At 38.8% G+C, this 21,327-nt stretch overlaps 1 protein-coding gene across 7 annotated transcripts in view; it reads right to left on the bottom strand.

Moving 5' to 3' along the window:
* Positions 1-12,966: 12,966 nt before the first annotated feature.
* Positions 12,967-21,327, bottom strand: part of DDX4 (DEAD-box helicase 4) — a 61,454-nt gene continuing 53,093 nt past the window's right edge. For all 7 annotated transcript variants that reach the window (XM_060191051.1, XM_016186323.2, XM_016186324.2 and 4 more), the window contains 4 exons: positions 16,681-16,780; positions 14,159-14,429; positions 13,928-14,038; positions 12,967-13,288 (listed from right to left, as the gene is read on the bottom strand). In XM_060191051.1, coding sequence (XP_060047034.1) covers positions 13,202-13,288; positions 13,928-14,038; positions 14,159-14,429; positions 16,681-16,780 — 569 coding nt within the window. In that variant the 3' untranslated portion in view covers positions 12,967-13,201. The remainder of the gene's footprint in view (positions 13,289-13,927; positions 14,039-14,158; positions 14,430-16,680; positions 16,781-21,327) is intronic.

Raw genomic sequence — 21,327 nt, 5'->3', positions numbered from 1 at the left:
TTGTTGGGTAGGACAGAGAGAAATGTAGAGGGGAGGAGAAGACAGAGAGGAGAAGAGAAAAATAGACACCTGCAGACCTACTTCATCGATTGTGAAGTGACTCCCCTGCAGATGGGGAGTTGGGGGCTCGAACCAGGATCCCTGGGCCGGTTCATGCACTACCGCCAGACTCCCAATAAAGATGTCTTTATCCTGACTCAGTTTCATAAAGAAATCCATAGCTTATTCTCCCCAGATCCATATACAAATTTAATGCAATACCCACCAGTTCCACCAAGCTTCTTTAAGAGAACAGAATAAAAACTACAATCATTTATCTGGAACCTGAAAACACCTAGAATTGCCAAAACCATCTTGAGGAAAAGAAACAGAAATGGAGGCATCACACTCCCAGATCTCAAACTATATTATAAAGCCATCATCATCAAAACAGCATGGTACTGGAACAAAAATAGGTACACAGACCAGTAGAACAGAATTGAAAGCCTGCCACGCCCCACTCAAATCCAGAACATGGATCTGACAGGGTCAGCACCCAGGAAAACTCTCTTCAAGGAGGAAGAATTCTGGGAGCGGGTCTTGGCATCCTGAGCAGATCTAAATTGGAAACTCTCATTATTGTTTTCATTATGTACATTATGTACATGGTAATATTGTACATTATGTCCATAAAGTACGACATTTCTGTGTAAAACCGCAAGGCCATCTAATCAAGAAATAAGCTTTACTTTCTGTTTCAGATATTGTTTAAGTAAGGCTGAAAGATATATAAGTTCTCACTGGCTGAATAGAAATGGAGCTCAGATTCCCCCTCCAGCAGAGTGTGGTGTGTTCTGTTCTCCCCGCGCCGACTCCTGACCCACCAGCTGGTCACCTTCGGTGTTCCCTGAGCCTTCCTGCTGCTCTGCCGCTGTAGCGGTCCGTCGCAAAAGCCCAGAAATAAATCCCCACACCTATGGACATCTAATCTTTGATAAGGGGGCCCAAAGCATTAAATGGAAGAAGGAGGCTCTCTTCAACAAATGGTGCTGGGAAAACTGGGTTGTAACATGCAGAAGAATGAAACTGAACCACTTTATCTCACCAGAAACAAAAATCAACTCCAAATGGATCAAAGACCTGGATGTTAGACCAGAAACAATCAAATACTTAGAGGAAAACCTTGGTTTAGTTAGTTAGGTGAGCAAAAAACTTTCTTCTAGCTCTTAGTAGTTTTGGAGTCTATTACAGCCACTTGAGTCACTATCATTCATATGTAAGTGGTGATTCAATTGATGAATTTAACTTAAGGACAAGCCATTATCACAACTACCCATTTAACCTAAGGATAAACTATCCTCACAATTCTCGATGTCAGCACTGAGCAGCAAGACAGATCCACGGTGTTCATGTCTTCTCCACCCCTGTACGCTGTGAGACTAACTGGGAAGTCATGGAAACGGGTGAAGAAAATAAATGATCAAAGACAGATGAAAGGGTGTCTGATGACTGGATAGAATGGCAGCAAGTGACTAGAACCTAAAGCACAGTATCAAGTAACAGTGAGGATTCACAGAAAATGAAAATTTACAGTTGTGATGACTATATCGCATAATACAAGCATTTTGGAAAGCTTTTTTTTTTCTCCAGGGTTATTGCTGGGGCTCAGTGCTGGCACTACAAATCCACTGCTCCTGGCAGCCATTTTTTTCTATTTTATTGGATAAGACAGAGAGAAATTGAGAGAGGAGGGGGATATAAGAGAGGGAGAAAGAGACACCTGCAGACCTGCTTCACCTCTTGTGAAGCAACTCCCCTACAGGTGAGAAGTGAGGGCTTGAACCTGGGTCCTTGTGCAAGTCTTTTACGCTTAATACTATATGCACTTAACCAGGTGCACTAGCACCCGGCCCAAAAACTCGTTTCTTAAAAAAGGGGGGGGGGTTGGGCAGTAGCACAGCACGTTAAGCACAAATAGCGCAAAGCACCAAGGACTGGCAGAAGGATCCCGGTTCGAGCCCCTGGCTCCCCACCTGCAGGGGGGTCGTTTCATGAGTGGTGAAGCAGGTCTGCAGGTGTCTATCTTTCTCTCCCCTTGTCTCCCCCCTTCCTCTCTCCATTTCTTTCTGTCCTATCCAACAACAATGACAACAATAATAATGACAACAAGGGTAACAATAAGTGCAACAAAACAGAAAAAATGGCCTCCAGGTTAGCATATTACACCAAAGTAAAAGACTCTGGGGTTGGGGGGGGGGGGAGACTACAGGTCCAAGAAGGATGGCAGAGGACCTAGTGGGGGTTGTATTGTTATATGGAAAACTGAGACATGTTATGCATGTACAAACTATTGTATTTACTGTCGAATGTAAAACATTAATTCCCCAATAAAGAAATTTAAAAAATGGCTTCCAGGAGCAGTGGATTCGTAGCACAGGCACCGAGCCCCAGCAATAACCCTGGAGGCAAAAAAAAAAAAAACCAAAACATTAAACATATAGCTACTCCAGATTCAGATATTCTACTCACAGGTACCATACCTAGGAGAATTAGGTGATTGTGTTCTCTGAACAATCACAGAACCTTATTAACAAGAATAAAAATTGGAAACGTAAGTGACAATTTGCAGATTTACATGACAAAATACTACACAGTAAAAGGGAAATATAGATCCACACAATACACATGAATCTCCTATCATGAAATAAAAGACACAAAAGAGCATATTTTATTATTCCATTAACAAGTAAATCTAATTTATGGTTAAAAACCAAACCTACAAGTAGCAGCTACCCAGAGGCAAAGGAGCTGACCTGAAAGGGGCAGCAGGAAATATCCCACACAGCTGGGAATATAAGGAGTAAACACAGGCTAAAAGTTAAGCGCATACACGACAGCTGTGTATTTTATGGTCTGTAAATTTTATTTCAAACAGAAAAATTATCAGTGTTTTATTAATTATTAGAAAGGCTGAGCTGGGTGTTCGAACCTATGGCAATGAGGGTGAATTATGAAACTATTACTTGCAAACCACTATTAATCACAAATAAAAATGTTTTGAAAAAAAAAAAACCCTAAGTCAAAGAGTCTTTTCAGTAGACTAGGGCTCATTTTCCTACTGGGTTATATATGCAAATGAGAAACATACAAAAAGCATTTCGTTACGTGACTAGTAAGCCTCCCTCTCTATTTACTTTGTTCATAATACCTACCATTGTGATAACATTTATTTATTTTGGCACTGGTAAATTCTATATTCTGCTCTAAGTGTTCACATTTATTTGTTATCACTATAGCAAGAATTCTTCTCTGGATAAAACTGAAATAAATTACTAAACCAAATTTCCCCCCATGACCAGTACCCCAGTAAGATAGTACATGTGAAGAACAAACATGTTCAGGGGGAATTGCCAGAACCTGAATTCCAGTTCAGTGGCAAGAACAGTTTTGATTAGCATGCAGGGGCTATCATGACTACATCGCCAGAGGTGGAACACACTAATTGATGAAAGGATTGACAGATGAGCTACCCAGGAAGATGCCAAAACGGTTAATTAGCAAGTATCACTCACACTCCTGTGATGTTTACAATTCAGATTCAACCTCTCTAGTTGAAAATGAGATCTGACTTGGTAGTCAAAAATCAAGCACTTATCATTGAGAAAGCAGCGAATGCAATAGTAGACCAAGTCTTGAACATTAAAATTCAAGTGTGCCAGCATTTAGCGATTGTCCTCTATGTTCTTGCACAAGCTACCTCTTTAAAAAAAAATAAACTTAGGTCCTTAAAGTCTAAAAAATGTTTTCTTAAAATGTCCTAATGCCAACAACCCTGTAATTCAACATTTCTTTCTTTTTAAAAAAATATATATTGCCTTTATTTATTGGCTAGAGACAGTAAGAATTCAAGAGGGAAGGGGTGATAGAGAGGGACAGAGACATGTACAACACTGTTTCACCGCTCACAAAGCTTCTCCCTTGCAGGTGAAGGAGGGTAGGGGCCTGAACCCGGGTCCCTGTGTGCGCTCAACCAGGTGTGCCACCATCTGGCCCCTAAATAAACAGTTCAAGAAAGCAATGCTGGAGTCACAGGAAGGAAACTATTATAACTGCCTGCAATCTTTTCTTTATTAAATGATGGTGAACATGGAGGAAAACATCCAGCTGTCTTCTATTTAAATACAAACCAACCAAGACCTAGAGCATGCATACCACTGGCAGTAGTACAAGTCACCACACAAACCGAATTTAAAAAAAAGACAATGTTACTAATTATTAAAAAGCATCATGTCAGGCCAGATGGTGACACATCTGGTTAAGTGCTGACATTACAGTGCAAAAGGAAGGACCCAGGTTCAAGCCCCTGGTCCCCACCTGCAGGGGGAAAGCTTCACAAGTGGTGAAGCAGGACTGCAGGTGTCAGTCTCTTTCTCCTTCTACCCCCTCCTCCCTTCTCAAGTTCTGTCTTTATCCAGTAACAAAAATATAATAAAAAGCATGTCTATCATGTTATATAGGATCTTTGCCTCTTACACAAAAGACATTTTTGTCTATTATCTTAAGCAGTTTTGTGATCTGTTGAGAATTTTTCAATTCCTCACAAGGACTCTTTCCTCTCCCTCCCCAAATTACAAAAAAATGTTTGGGATATTAAATTTATATATTCAGAAGGGAAGGGAAAAAAGATATTCGTTTCTAGATGGTAATGAGACTGCAAACCCAGAAGACATGAGTAGGTAGACACAGTCAGAGAATTCTCACACAGTTTACTCACAGAAATGGAAATTCCACTGCCCCACATTTTGATAGTTTGATAACCCCCTAATTATGATAAAACATAAACTGGTTATAGTAAAGTCTGTGAATCACTTGGCTAAATGAATAAAGAAATCTACCTGATTCACCAGATTCTAGACAGGTCATTAGTTCACTTCAACTTTCAGCGCCAGTCTGGAGTCTGCCACAAGTCGGAACCCCCATCTTATCACCTGTCTAGGTCTTTGCGGTTCCTGGGCCTGGTAGGTGGTCTACAGATGGCTTTACAAAGTCTCTAATGCCAAAATGTTATTAAAAAACAACAACAAATTTGTTCCATAGTTTGTGTGTTCAAAATGGTTAGTAACAAGCTTCTAAAGGGAGAGCCCAAGGAAAGCCCGCCCTCACTACCCGCCCCAGCACTCACCTGGATGCCGCTGGGCCACAGGGCTCCTTCTTGACTGCTCCCCCCTCACCAGGTCTGACTCCAGCTCCACACGAGGACAGTTCCAGCCGCCCCCACGCCCTTGGAGCAGTTTTGCTTCCCGTGGTGTGTGGGAGAGCGGGACCACTAGATAAGAACCGCCCCCAGGAGCCGCTGCCTCCAGCAGGGACACAGGCGGAAGCCCGATGTCCTTCCCTGGGAGCCTCACAAGCTGCTTTTCTAGCATTGGGAACTTGAGGCTGGCAGCCTTCTTCCCACTGCCTTTCCCAGGTCCAAAAGCAGTAAAGCACAGAGCTCCTTCTCTCACAGTCAGGGTCCCAGTATCTACAAGCAGCCCAAACTAGACTCTTCCGAGAGTTATTAGGTGTGTCTCAGCACGTTTAGTGGGGTAAATCTAAAGCTGACAGTGATTAACAAAGTAATTTCTGTCCAGGATTGTGTTACCACGTTGGTCAATGGCTGAAATTTTTTGTATTTTTTAATTTATGTTATTGGATAGACACAGAGAGAAATTGACAGAGAAGGGGGAGATAGGAAGAGAGACAGACACCTGCAGACCTGTTTCACCGCCTACAGGTGGGGCGCTGGGGGCTTGAACCGTGATCCTATGCAGTCCTTGTGCTTTGCGCCACGTGCACTTAACCCGCTGCGCTACCGCCTGACTCCCAATGGCTGAAATTTTAACAGGCTCTAGGGACTCGCTTTACGAGATCACACACCTAGGCACCTTGTTTTCTTTTGTTCACAGAGTCCTGCTCAGCTCTGGCTTATGGTGGTGCCAGGAGATGAACCTGGAAAACTGGATCCTCAGGCATGAGAGTCTTTGCAATAGCAACCATAGGTATTCCCTTTCAACACAATCTCAACACAATCAACACAGTCAACTTTTCTCCCAAATTAGGAAGCCAATAGAATTACACAAATAGGCCAAGTGCAGATACTGCAAGCAAAGGCTATGAGCAGGAACACATCTGCCACTCCTACACAGAAATGGGATGAAGGGGCCAGCTGATTTAAGCACACTGTGCAAGGACCCTTGTTCGAGCCCCTGCTCTCCACCTGTGTGTGTGTGTGTGTGGGGGGGGGTTTTCACAAGTGAAGCAGGTCCGTGGGTATATTTCCCTGCCGCTCTCAATTTCTCTGTCCTATCAAGTATAATAGAAATGAAAAGAAAAAAAAAAGAAAAATGTTAATCAATTCTGAAAAATCAAGGGTGGGGGGACATACTATGCTTTCCCTAGATCCATGGGATAAACAGAATACAGAGGTAGATAAGTTATCTTTTCTGTGTGAAATCAAGACCATTTTGCCTTCACTAGTTATTGCATGGCCACTATTCCCAAACTTTCAGTTGTATAGCTTAATGCTTGATAGTTCACATTTTGTGCTTCCTAACTCCCCCTCTCTGTCTTCCCCTCCTCTCTCCATTTCTCTCTGTCCTATCCAACAACGACAACATCAATAACAACAATAAATACAACAGTGAAAAACAACAAGGGCAACAAAAGGGAAAAATATAATATATATATATATATATATTATCTTTATTCATTGGATAAAGACAGTCAAAAATTGAATGGGAAAGGGGAGATAGGAAGAGAGACAAGATACACCTGCAGCCCTTTTTAACACCCACAAAGCTATCCCCCTGCAGATGGGGATGAGGGACATGAACCCAGGTCCTTGCACTTTTTAACATGTAATATACCTGATAGTGACCAGGCCACAAGGGGTAAAAATAATTAAGGATGACAAAGTAGTGCTTTGGTCTTTCTCTTTTTCTCCCACCTCTCACTTAAAAAAAAAAAACAAAAAAAAACCCTATCTGGTACAGTAGAAGATTGACTGACAGGCAAAATGTAGGGTGGGATAACCCTTGAAAATAATATTCCTTAAAAATAGTTGAGTACCTAAAATAGACTTTCTAGCCTCTTCCCATAGGAAGACCCTTAGTTTCATCCGCTCTACTCTCACCTTTAGATTCCTGATTATTAAACATTTGTCCTGCTTTGTTAGCTTACTGCCTTTCAGCCACTAATTACAGATACTACCATGATGCCATCCAGACTCCCTGGGGCAGACAACCCCACCTCTCCAGAGCCCTGCTCTACTATGGAAAGACAGAGACAGTCTGAGTGTATGGATCCACTTGCCAATGCCCATGTCCAGCAGAGAAGCAATAACAGAAGCCAGAACTCCCATCTTTTGCACCCCATAATAATCCTGAGTTCATATTCCCAGATAAGGAATAGGAAAGCTTCCAATGGAGAGGATGGGTTGTGGAGCTATGGTGGTGGGAACGGTATGGAATTATACCCCTGATATCTTACAATCTTGTTAATCATTATTAAATCACTTATAATTAAAAAAAAAAAAAAGAATAGAGAACTATCCAAAGGAGAGGATGAGGTATGGAACTCTTGTGGGAATTATATTGAACTGTACCCCTCTTAGCCTACAATCTTATCATATTAATTCCTAGTAACAATAGTTAAGGGTATAAAACTAAAAATTCTACCAGCTATAACAAGTAAAAACATGAAAAAGATTCAAGATTAACCTTATAGTTTCAATGCCTACCAGAAATTTCATATAGAGAAAATCTAGAGAAAATAGTCAAAACATAGCAGGAAAACATTTCCAGGTCCAGAAAAGTGTGATCTCTACAACATCCCAACTACTGACCAGACTTAAAAGGTCCGCTCATAAAATTCGAATGCTAACATCTTTTAGTATTCAAACGACTAGGCAACCTTAACTTTGAACCTACAGAGAACACAGCATGGTGAAAAAGGTGAGTTTCTTCTCCAAGCAAGAAAAAGAACTTAAAATTACAAGATAAATAAACTGCTCAGAGAGTACAGGTATGGCCCATACTTAAAGCTAACTGATATGTGGGATGGTTTTCATCAAATTTTTACCTGACCTTGAACTTTGTAATCCTCCTCCCTAGAAACACACAGGTCAGAAAACATTTTAAATGATAAAAGGAAAGGCAATCAGACTATGTTGACTGACCCATCTGACACGCACTAGTTGTAAAGCTGTAATAAACATCACCTACTTATTTCCAATGATAGAATTAACCTGCAGATACAGAATAGGAAACTCCTGATTATAAAACAGAATACAAGTGTTAACTCTGCAAATGTAAATGTAATTTACAGAAGCTGCAGCATAAAAACAGGACATAGATGCCTTGATCAGCTCAGGAAGTTTTTTCTAACTGTATTACTTAAACTTACCAATGAAGTCAAGTGAGGTGTTAACTAGCTTTATCTGTAACACAATCAAAATCTAAACTAGCCCCCACACCTATGGACTTCTAATCTTTGACAAAGGGGCCCAGACTATTACATGGGGAAAGCAGAGTCTCTTCAACAAATGGTGTTGGAAACAATGGGTTGAAACATGCAGAAGAATGAAACTGAACCTCTGTATTTCACCAAATAAAAAAGTAAATTCCAAGTGAATCAAGGACTTGGATGTTAGACGACAAACTATCAGATACTTAGAGGAAAATATTGGCAGAACTCTTTTCCGCATAAATTTTAAAGACATCTTCAATGAAACAAATCCAATTACAAAGAAGACTAAGGCAAGTATAAACCTATGGGACTACATCAAATTAAAAAGCTTCTTCACAGCAAAAGAAACCACTACCCAAACCAAGACACCCCTCACAGAATGGAAGAAGATCTTTACATGCCATACATCAGACAAGAGTTTAATAACCAACATATATAAAGAGCTTGCCAGACTCAACAAGACAACAAATAACCCCATCCAAAAATGGGGGGAGGACTTGGACAGAATATTCACCACAGAAGAGATCCGAAAGGCCGAGAAACACATGAAAAAATGCTCCAAGTCTCTGATTGTCAGAGAAATGCAAATAAGATACCACTTCACTCCTGTGAGAATGTCATACATCAAAAAAGGAAACAGCAGCAAATGCTGGAGAGGGTGTGAAGTCAAAGGAACCCTCCTACACTGCTTGGTGGGAATGTCAATTGGTCCAACCTCTGTGGAGACCAGTCTGGAAAACTCTCACAAGGCTAGAAATGGACCTACCCTATGATCCTGCAATTCCTCTCCTGGGAATATATCCTAAGGAACCCAACACATCCATCCAAAAGATCTGTGTACACATGTGTTCTTAGCAGCAAAATTTGTAATAGCCAAAACCTGGTGTCCAACAACAGACAAGTGGCTGAGCAAGTTGTGTTGTATATATATACAATGGAATACTACTCAGCTGTAAAAAATGGTGACTTTACTGTTTTCAGCTGATCTTGGATGGACCTTGAAAAATTCATGTTGAGTGAAATAAGTCAGAAACAGAAGGATGAATATGGGATGATCTCACTCTCAGGCAGAAGTTGAAAAACAAGATCAGAAAAAAAAAAAAAACCAAGTAGAACCTGAAATGGAATTGGTATATGGCACCAAAGTAAAAGACTCTGGGGTGGGGAGAATACAGGCCCAAGAAGGATCAGAGGACCTAGTGGGGGTTGTATTGTTATATGGGAAACTGGGCAATGTTATGCACGTACAAACTATTGTATTTACAGTTGAATGTAAAACATTAATTCCCCAATAAAGAAATTTAAAAAAAGAATTTTTTAAATCTAAAAAAAATAAATAAAAATCTAAACTAGATGAAACAATAAACTATATAATGACAACCAACAGAAATAATGGAAGACATTTCATTGAAAATGTGAAAAGCAATTTCAAAATAAAGAAGCAGGGGGAAAAGATACAAATGGCTTATAAATATTCCCTAATTGTTTACTAACAAAACTCAAGGCTTCACACATGGGTGTCAAAACCACTGAGCTACCTCCCCAGGCCAATTTTTATTCTATTGTTTTTCAGAGAGACACCTAAGCATCCACAGAGCTCTACATGTTTGATCCTTGATGTTATCATTGTTCCGTGTGTTACTGGGGCTCAAACCAGGCCCTAATGAATGGAAGGCATAAGTTCCACCCACTGAGTCACATATCAGGTCCCTATAAATGTTCCTTAACAAACAAAGAAAACTACAGAAGAAAACTAAGACAGAAATTACAAGTAACAATATAGATGCATTCAGTCAGGCTTTTCCATGCAGTCAGCCTTTTCCAGAAAGTAGATTATGAAAAGCAAGTTACGTATTTCTCATAATTTTATCAGTTGAATCTCCCTTTTGTGTAGTCTCTTTGCATGCATGCCTATTAATATAACTACATACCTACACCCACTAGTCATCCACTTATAATCACACAAATACTTTTCCTCATCTGCTCTTTATTATTTTTACATAAGCAACTAATTCTTTTGTCATCAAGTCTGTTCATTTTTCCTCTTTTTATTTCTATTTAAAAATCAATTCATCCTCAACTGGAGATCTAATATATAATTAAGGAATTTTATTTTTAGTGATTCACATGAAATTTTCTGTGTGGAATGGGATAGTAGGCTTCTAACTAGTTATTCTAACATTTGTTGACTATTCCTTTTGGTAAATGAATTTGGTGACCAAATTTTTTCATAATGTCTATTAAATATGTTAGAGGCATGTCATTTTGGAATTTTTTAAGTGGAAACACACTCAAAACTGACTGTTAGTCTTCCTAATGTTTACACCTCATTTTTTTTAACGTGTTAATGTTTTAGTTCATCATCTAGTAATTAAAAACATTTTACATTCTAAATGATAAAAAATAAAGTCTTGGGAATGGTGTTTATGTGCAATCCTATTAAAGTGTAAATATATAAACCACTATTTAATAGGAGAGGCGAAAAACTGATATGTCTAGACCTTCTTAAAACACAGACTGAGTCTTTTTAATACAGAGGCTGTCTTTGATATGTTGTCTCTCCCAAAAGCCTAGACCAGGGAGAACAGAAGCAACCGGTAGCACAGCTATATACAAGATGCTGGGTATTATACCCCAAACCCTATCAAAGGGACTTTCCAAAGTTAACCCTATCACCAAATAATGTGACGATAACAATAACTATCCATTGTCTTCTTGAACCCTAAGACAATAGGAACCTCACATTTCCACTATAGAGCCTATATTTCCCCCAGTCCTGGAACCTTAGGGTGGGGCCCACTTTTCTGCATGCTGCTCTCAATTCAAATCAAATAATATTGCATCCGTGGATTGCAACCTAATCAACACAACGAGAGCCACCCCAGCATGCTTCACTTCAGACTGTGACCAGAGACTTCAGGTGTGGAACGACAATCCTTCAGCTTCATCACTCGGGTGAGACCTTTCCTTTCATAGTATTTTCTAATTCCATTCCAGGTGTTCCACTCCCCAATAAAGTCCCCAAACCTAGATATAGTCCAGATCCCCTGAGATAGAGCATAAGTTCACCCATGCCCATAAACTAGGGGAAAAATATATACCTGAAAGCAGAAGTACACAAGAGCATGCAGGGAATACCCCCCAACACTTCATCTGCATTATCCCAGTTTTTAGGTCCATGATTGTTCAACAATTTGTTTGGCTTTGTATGTTAACTCTCTTTTCAGCCACCAGGTTCCGGATGCCAGCAAGATGCTGACCAGACTTCCCTGGACAGACGACTCCATCAATGTGTACTGGAGCTCCACTTCCCCAGAGCCCCACCCTACTAGGGAAAGAGAGAGGCAGACTGGGAGTATGGACCGACCAGTCAACGCCCATGTTCAGCAGGGAAGCAATTACAGAAGCCAGACTTTCCACCCTCTGCAACCCACAACGACCCTGGATCCATGCTCCCAGAGAGATAGAGAACGGGAAAGCTATCAGGGGAGGGGATGGGATGTGGAGATCGGGTTATGGGAATTGTGCGGAATTATACCCCTCTTATTCTATGGTTTTGTTAATGTCTCCTTTCTTAAATAAAAAAAAATAAAGTCTTACATTCCAAATGTATTAAATTTAAGAATAGAATGGAGGCTGGAAAAGGAAGGTTTTATTCTCATCAGTCTTAGGGTATAAAAACATTAACTATGGCAAGAAAGAGCATATTTTTAAAAAATGTGCTGGTGGAAATGAACTCCGAGTCTTGCACATAAGCAATACTGATGAATGACCTTCCTGGACCTATCTTTTATTCTTTGTTTTTTAAAAGAGGGTGAGATGCCACAGCAGTGCTCTGCCATTCTAGGACCCTTCATGGTGCTTCCATGAGCTATCTGGGTTTAAACCCAAGGCCTTGTGCATGGTCAGAATATATATTCTACCATGTCAGCTATTTCTCAGACCTGTGAGTACACTTTTCTCTGAGGTGGCTTGAGTTCAAAGAGTAGTTTTCACCTACATAATATCCAAGGGTGGATATTAAACACTACCATTTAATTTATGTAATATTTTTGGTTCACTAGTTCTAGTAGGCAAATAAAACAAAACTCCAAAATATAAGAGTTTCAAATTTTATGTAACAAAAAAATTTTAAATGCTAGTGGAAAACTTAGGGGGAAAGTGTTTCATCCTTTATTTTTAAGGAAGGTCTATATATTATAAACAATTGTTATATCACTGAGTACAGAACTCACATTGCAACATCAAGCCAACTTTCATCATGTAGCTAATGATCTAAAATCAAAATCACCTTGAAAAGCTTATTTATCACTGCTTCATGAGAATCATGGTATCACAGTGACAAAAATAAGATCCAGTAATTTTAACAAAAAGTATATCAAATTGCTTGTTCTGAGATCAATAAACACCATACTAGGACTTAGCATTTAGACATGAGGCATGTCTAAACCCCCTGAAGAATACAGTAGAAATAAGAAAGACATTTGGAATGCTTTAATCTTTCCCAGTTAACACCGTATCAGTAACTGCAATGTTGTCAACTTTCAGCATTTCACTGAACTAGTCAATAAGATTTCTTTAAGGGTGGGAATGAGAACAAAAGGACGACTACCAGAGAGTACCAGGTTACACAATTTTGTTGAAAACTCAAAAATCAAAACTATTTTCTTCTTTCCATCAAAATGATACCACAAATGTGAAGGTTGGCTAAGTGTTAATCCCATGACTCATCATCTACTGGGTTGGGAGCTTGTGAAGAAGAAAATCCTCCTGTGTTCAAGGTGTTCTTGCTCTGGAAATTCTTTGAGAGAGAAAGAAAAACATTTAATTTTATGGCAAATTTAAAACTATATTGCCCAGACTGACGACAGGAACTCAAGCTTTCTAGCAAGTCTTGCCCAAAATATAAGTAACTTGACTGTCAAAAGAACAAATCCACTTAAAAAAAAAATAAAGCTACATAATTTGCATGTTTCAAGAAAATTCTTTTTTAGGCTAACAGCTGGCAAGTAGAAAACTTAAAAGTCTTACATGTCAATGAACAAGCACACACATTTAATGATGAGTCTTCACTCAATCTGCACAAAGATGCTGCTATCTACAAACTGACACATTATAAAAGTCATGTCATTTTTTGTTTTATTTACTTATCAACGTAGTCAAAATTCTAAAAATGAAGAATTCCAATAGAAGATTCAGAAAATTCCAATTTAAAATGTCAAGGAATTTATGAAAACAGGATTCTTGAGCATAAAGCTCAAAATTACTTCCTCACCTTTGAGGTTAAAATTATGCAGATACATAAAATTTGGAGAAATGCAATGTTTCTTTTAAGCATAAAATATAATGACTTAAGAGAAATTATTGAAAGCCATAGTCACTTAACAATATTAAGTAAAACATTTATAAAATCAAGTTCTGGATTTTACCCTCAACTAACCTTTCTGGTATCAACTGATGCAAACACATTTCCTCTTGTGCTCCCACTGAAGCCAGGCACATATGTACTAAATGCAATTTCTTCCAACCATGCTGGAACATCCTGCTGAGCCTTTTAACAAAAGACCAATATGCATATAAAATGTCCAAATATTAGAACAATGTATATCTATATATAAACATAAAATACCTACTTTTAATAAAATCCATTTAGTTAAAATGTCAAACTTACATCTGAGAGTACTTTCACAAGAGGTTGTGCTAAGTGGCTATCTGATTCAGGATCAAAAAAGGAAATAGCTCTTCCAGTATTTCCACAACGACCAGTACGCCCAATTCGATGAACATATTCATCAATGGTAGACGGTAGATCAAAATTTATAACATGCTGAACATTTTCAATATCCAGTCCTCTGGCAGCCACTGAAGTAGCAACAAGAACTGGACACTTTCCACAGCGAAAATCTCCAAGAGCTTGTTCTCTCTCTCTTTGCTCTCGATCACTTGAAAAAAAAAAAAAAAGAAAAAGAAGCAAGCAAGCATATATTAGGACAGTTCTTAAAAAGATTTTTCAAAAAAGTATTAAAGGGGGATAGGGAGATAATTGGAAGTCAGAACACCAAATCTGCACACCTGCTACCCCAGGTTCAACCCCCAGAACTACTATATGCCAGACATCAGCAATGCTCTCCTTCATGCTTTCTCTCCTTCATTCTTTCTTTCATGAAAATAAATATTTTTTAAATGTTTTATAGTTTTATTTAACTTTTAATTATTATTTTCTAGTAAGATTAAGAGAGAACCAGAGTACCATACTCCGGCATATATGATATCAAATATAAAACCTGGGGCCTCATGTTTTCAAGTCCAGTACTATATATAGCCAGTATTCAGGTAAATCTTTTAAAATAATAATAATCAGGAGTAAGGAGATAGTACTACTGCTAGCACAACAGACTTTCATGCCTGAGGTACAGATGGCCCAAGTTCAATTCCTGGGATCACCATAAGTCAGAACTGAGCAATGCTCTGTAAATAAATAAAATACTAAGAGAAAATTATTAAAAAGAGACCATTAAAGTTCAACATATAAATTTCTTCAATAGAAGTAAAAATAGGGCTGGTTGGCATGGTTGCTTGGCAATAAAGTACATACCACAGTGTGTGAAGACTTGAGTTTAATCACTGACACTACAAGAAACAGAAGCGCTCTCTCATAAAAAAAACTTTTTTTTTAATTAAGAAAAATGTTTACTATGTGCAAAGACTAAGAGTTGAGCCCATAGTCACATACTGAAGCACCATGTAAATGGGAAGCTTCAGGGACTGGATAGTGGCACACCTGGCTGAGTACACGTTATAATGCACGAGGACCTGGGTTCAAACCCCTGGTCCCCACCTGCTTTACGAGTGGTAAAGCAGGACTGCAGGTCTGTCTGTCTGTCTCTCTCTCTCCCATCTCTCTTGGTTTCTGGCTGTCTCTAGCCAATAAATGGAGATAATTAAAAAAAAATCTTTTAAAGAAGCTTCTTGAGTGTTGGGATGGTGCTGTGGTATTTCTTCTGTTTCTCACCCTCTATTTTTTCTTACATCATTTTTATTGGGAGCTTAATGGTTTAAAGTGTAGTTGTTCACCAAGTAAGTAAACCCCTCATGCCCCAATGAACGCTCTCATTAGAACACTTTCATCCACAACTTAGACCCTTTCCTACCATAGTGCGACAGGACACCAAGAAGCTCTTCATGCCCTTACTCCCATCCTTCCCAGTCTTTGCTGTGGTGCCATATACTATACCCACACCAAGTTCCATTTTGTGTTTTCTCTTTGTCCTTCTTAGAAGTGGGATCATTCAGTATTTGTGCTTCTATTTTTGGTTTATCTCACTTAACATGCCCTGAAGTTCTATCCAAGATGAGGCAAAGATTTTTTAACAGCTGAGTGGTATTCCATTTTGTATATATGCCACAATATTCTCAGCAACCCAACAGCTGTTGGGCATCTGGGTAGCTTCCAAGTTTTGGCATATTATGAACTGTGCTGCTTGCTATCAACATAGATATACACAGATCTCTTCTGATAGGTGTTTGTTTCTTTGGGTAAATCCCCAGGAGAAAAACTGCAAGATCAGAGGGTAGATCAATTTCTAGTGCTCTGAGAATTTCCAAGCTGTTTTCCACAGAAGTTGGACCAATTTACAGTCCCACTAGCAGTGCAGAAGTCATCTTTTTTTCTCTGAATAGTCACCAGCATTTGTTGTTACTGTCCTTTCCAAAGCAGGCCAGTCTCACTGGTATGAAGTGGTACCTTAGTGCTGTCTGTATTTGCATTCCTTTGATAATCAGTGGTTTTGAGCACTTTCTCATATGCCTGTTGGTCCTCCTGATCCCTTAAGTGGAGGTTCTATCCATGTCTTTGCCCCATTTTTTAATTGGGTTATTTCATTTTTTTGTTGTTGCTCTTTTTGTTAGGATATTTTTATTTTGTTTTTATTAGTGACTTAATACTGATTTACAAAATTATGAGATAATGGGTATAATTCTGTACCATTCCTACCACCAGAGCTATGGGTCCCTACTCTCTCCAATGGAAACAAACTGCAGTACTTGGCCCAAGGCCACAGACATGGAGAAAACCACTTTGGTCTTGAGAATTCTGAATACTAATTTTAGTCTTATATTAGTTATATGCTGTTGTTTCTTTTTAAATTCATAAATAGAAGTCATTTCCCTACTAAGAAACACTCATCTACTCACCCATGAATACTTGTAGTTGATATTTTTTCTTGACAAAGAAAAGTAGCAATGAAATCTGCTTTTTTCTTAGTTTCAACGAAGACCATAGTCCTTTCATCACCTACAATACAATGAAACAATGTTCAAACTATAAAATTAAGAAAAGGCTAGAGAAGAGAATAGAGGAAGAGATTGTCTGATCCCCCTCCTCACAATACATTCCCAGCATCTGAACCTGACCTCACAGGTTTCTGCATAGATGAATGCCAAAGATAAAAAGACAAAAACCACTTTCCTACCTTAAAAACTAAAATATTTAACTTGCCCTCTGGCTTCCCATGTCACAACCAGGAAATAGAGATTTAGGGAAAGAAATTGTCAACTCTCAGCAATCATGAATTTCTATCAAGTCCTTCAATACTGCTAGTACTATCTTTGCTTTTTAACACCTAAAAGAACCAGGTCCTCCTCATTCTGACTTGATTGCCCAAGATACTTATAAAAATGGCACAGAATCCAGGGTAGACATATCCCATATCCCAACAGTGTCTTATAATGCAAACCTCTTTGTCTCCTAAGTATTTTATAATGAAAATTAAGTAACAATCCCAAGAATTTCTACCCAGTAAGAGAATATTTCCTTGTTATTTTTGAAGGTAAAAGAACATATTTTTCTTAACTTTTTTTAACTTTTTTATGAAAGAGACCAGAGCATCTCTCAGGTCTGACAAATGTAATACTGGGTCAATCTCCAAGCCTCAAGCATGTGTGTGCACCACCTGCCTGTTTCTCCAGCTGCTAAAGGATTTAAATAGCAGAAATTCAAGTATTCAGAAAAATTTTTTACATAAAGAATTTATCTAGACTTGAGTGTTGGAGAAGCAGATGAAGCACTATCTTCCATTCTCTCATTAGTAAATATTAAAAGAGAGTTTGAACATTTAAGAGATTGTCTAATGAACAGAAGAATGTATTACTATTAACAACCCCTTTTCTCCCATCTCTCTCTGAAGTGACTTCATTTATCCAACACATGAGCAGGTGCCATGCAGTAACTGTTTTAATGTTTAAGTGAGAAAAGCCAGAAAGAGAAGGATGAATATGAGATGATTTCATTCATGGACAGAAGTTGAGAAATAAGAACAGAAAGGGGAAACACAAAGTGAAACTTGAACTGGGTTTGGTGTACTGCACGAAAGTCCAAGACTCTGGGGGTGGAGGGACTTTCAAGTCCTGGTACATGATGATGAAGAAAGACCTAAGCTAGGAGTTAAGAGTGTTTGCAGAAAACTGAGCAATTTTATAAATTTAACAACAACTGTATTTACTGTTAACCATGAACCCTTCCATATATACGTGTGTGTGTTTATTTATTTATTTATTAAATGCAGCAATAAAACAAATCACATACTTTCACTATGGGAAAGCAAACAACAAATAGTATGCATTAAGTCTAAAGAAGAAAAACCCTTGCAGGGCAAGGGTTTAAGAGGGCTATTTTTTTCTTATTGCCACCAGGGTTATCACCTGCATGATGAATCCACCACTCCCAGCAGCCATTTTTTTCATTCATTATTTACATTTATAGGACAGAAACAGAGAAGGGGTGACAGGCAGAGAAAGAGACATCTGCACAACAATATTAAATTATGCTGCATAAGTAACTAAATAAAACATTGTGTCAATCATACTTTTTAAAAGTTAAGTTTACTGTATGGAATTATCAGACTCAAATTTTATTTTCCTTTTTCACATTTGCTGGGAACACAGAAGTTGCTGAAGAGACATTTGAACGAAAGTAATACTCTTGGGCTTTATTCAGGTTCAGTGTAATTAACATTTATATCTGCATATGCAAAAGTAATGGTAAATTTTGCTCTATTATTATGGCACTGTAAAGAATAACTGTGCCTGAACAATTCCAAATAAAGTACATCCTAAATTATCTTGGCTGGCACCAATTTATTATTATTTCTTAGTAATAAGAATCAGGGCTAAGGATATAATCAGATCTCAGTTGGTAGAGCCCATACCTTCCATATAAGAGGACCTGGATTTGATGCCCAGTATCACATTTAAAAAAAAAACAACAACAACAACAAAAAACCAAGGCCAGAAGCACATGTAATTCCGTGGATAGTGGAGAGGTGCTTTGCATCTCTCTCCTCCTTTTCTTCCTTTCTCCTAAGAGTATAAAATATGTTTTCAGTGGTCAAAGAGGCTGTTCAGTGGTACAGCACATGTGCAAGGCCTTAGGTTCAATCTCTAGCACTGTATAAAAAAATTCCTGCTCAACAAATTGTTTGGCTTTGTATGTTAACTCTCTTTTCAGTCACCAGGTTCCAGATGTCATCAGGATGCCAGCCAGGCTTCCCTGGACTGAAGACCCCACCAATGTGTCCTGGAGCTACGCTTCCCCAGAGACCCACCCTACTAGGGAAAGAGAGAGGCAGGCTGGGAGTATGGACCGACCAGTCAACGCCCATGTTCAGCGGGGAAGCAATTACAGAAGCCAGACCTTCTACCTTCTGCAACCCACAATGACCCTGGGTCCATGCTCCCAGAGGGATAGAGAATGGGAAAGCTATCAGGGGAGGGGATGGGATATGAAGATTGGGTGGTGGGAACTGTGTAGAGTTGGACCCCTCCTACCCGATAGTTTTGTTAATTTATCCTTTCTTAAATAAAAAATAAAGTTTTTTTTTAAAAAAATTACTGGGCCAGTTGCCACCTGCAGGGGGAAAGTTCTGCAAGTGGTGAGGCAGTGTTGCACGTGTCTGTCTCCCTACCACCCCCTTTCCCTCTCGATGTCTGGCTGTATCTATCCAATAAAGATAATTTTTAAAAATTAGATAAAAATTTAAAAAATTCCTTGGATTACTGTGATTGTGAGGGGATATTCATTGTCAGGGAAATCTGAGAGAGACTAAGAAGTGTATAGTATGTCACTGTTTAGCATACCCTTCATGGTTCTTTAAATCTTTTCTTTCATTTATAATTATTTTTTATTTTATTTTTTCCTCCAGGATTATTGCTGGGACTCAGTCCCAACACTATGAAGCCACAGCTCCTCGCAGTCTGTTTTTTCCTTTATTGGATATGACAGAGAAAAATTGAGAGGAGAGGGGAAACAGAGAGGAAGAGAGAGAGACACACACCTCCAGACCTATTCTGCCACTTATGAGGCTCCCCCATGCAGGCGGGGAACCAGGGCTCAAACTCATTTATAACTCTATCACAACTCACTGCTGTATAAATGCTGCTCATCAGTAAAAAAAAAAAAAAAATGAAAATAAAGTTCTTCAAATTATCCTTTAACTATAACTATAATAACATGTAACTATAATATGAACTCAGTAAAATATTTAACACCTATTCATTTAAAATTAAGTTATGTGGAAGCCAGGTAGTGATTCACCCTGTGGAGTTCATGTAATACTATGTGCAAGGACCTGGGTTCAAGCTCATGGTCCCCACCTGCAGGAGGGAGGCTTCACTAGTGGTGATGAAGTGATGCAGTTGTCTCTCTTTATTTCTCTCTCTCCACCTGTGCCTCTCACCCTGTTATCAAAAAAGGGGAATGGAAAAAATGGCCACCAGAAATAAAACTAATGGCAAAAAAATTTCTAAGTGGTGTAAAAGGTTGATTATAGCATCAAATAATGTAACATGCATATTAAAGGCAGAATTAGAAAAGCTAGCAGACTTAAATTTAAAAAGTAGAAAATGAGAAATAACTTGTATGAAGAAAAATATGGACATCCCATGGAAAGTTAAAAATACAAGATCAGTGAACTCTAAACTACAAAATATTCAACAATTTAAATAATACAGCAGTATACCAGTACAGAGAGAAAGCAAGGCACTGCGCCATAAAATTCACACACTCAATTTTCCCAGAGTCCCTCACTGGGGGCAGATGGGTGGCTCACCGGACAGAGCACCCATGTTACCATGCAAGATGACCTGGGTTCAAAGTCCCAGGCCACCACATAGGAGAGCATGCAGAAGGGGAAGCTTCACAAGTGGTGAGCAAATCAGCAGTGTCTCTCCTCCTCTCTCTTCCTCTGTCTCACTATCTGGAGAAAAGAAAGAGAACAAATGATGGCCACCACAAGCAGTGGAGCTGTACAGGCACTGAGTTTCACATACAGCCTGATGAGTAAAATAGTAATAAAGTAATAGTGAAGAAAATGATAATGATTTTAAAATAAAATTATAATCAAAACTCCACCAGACTTAATTCTCACACCCTATGTGACAAATTCACAATATAAGAAACCTTAAGGTGATTATGCTAGAATTGTGCTTTAGTGTCAGAAAAGTGGTCTCAGGCATACAAGCTCTATGTTTTTTAGTAGGGTGAGCTGTTTCCTCAATTTCCCTAATGTCAGAAAAGTGATCCATCACTTATCCTCTTCTACATGTGGAGGTTCAATTTATACTGGGACAGTTTTTTTTTTTAATTTGCGATTAACAGTAGGCTATAAGATAGTAAGATTACAGTGCATAGTTCCACACCATATCCATCACCAAAGATAACCACCAGAGTTCTCACAAAGTTTTAGAATCAATTTGCTTGCTTTTTTTTTTTTCAGGTTCATGTGTACACATGTGAGTGAAACCATCTGGTAGTTGATTGATGTCTCAATGTGTGGTTCATAGTAG

Source organism: Erinaceus europaeus, chromosome 5 (assembly GCF_950295315.1).
Source record: "Erinaceus europaeus chromosome 5, mEriEur2.1, whole genome shotgun sequence".
Classification (NCBI taxonomy): Eukaryota; Metazoa; Chordata; class Mammalia; order Eulipotyphla; family Erinaceidae; genus Erinaceus; species Erinaceus europaeus.
This window is presented reverse-complemented; position numbering and strand designations above follow the sequence as displayed.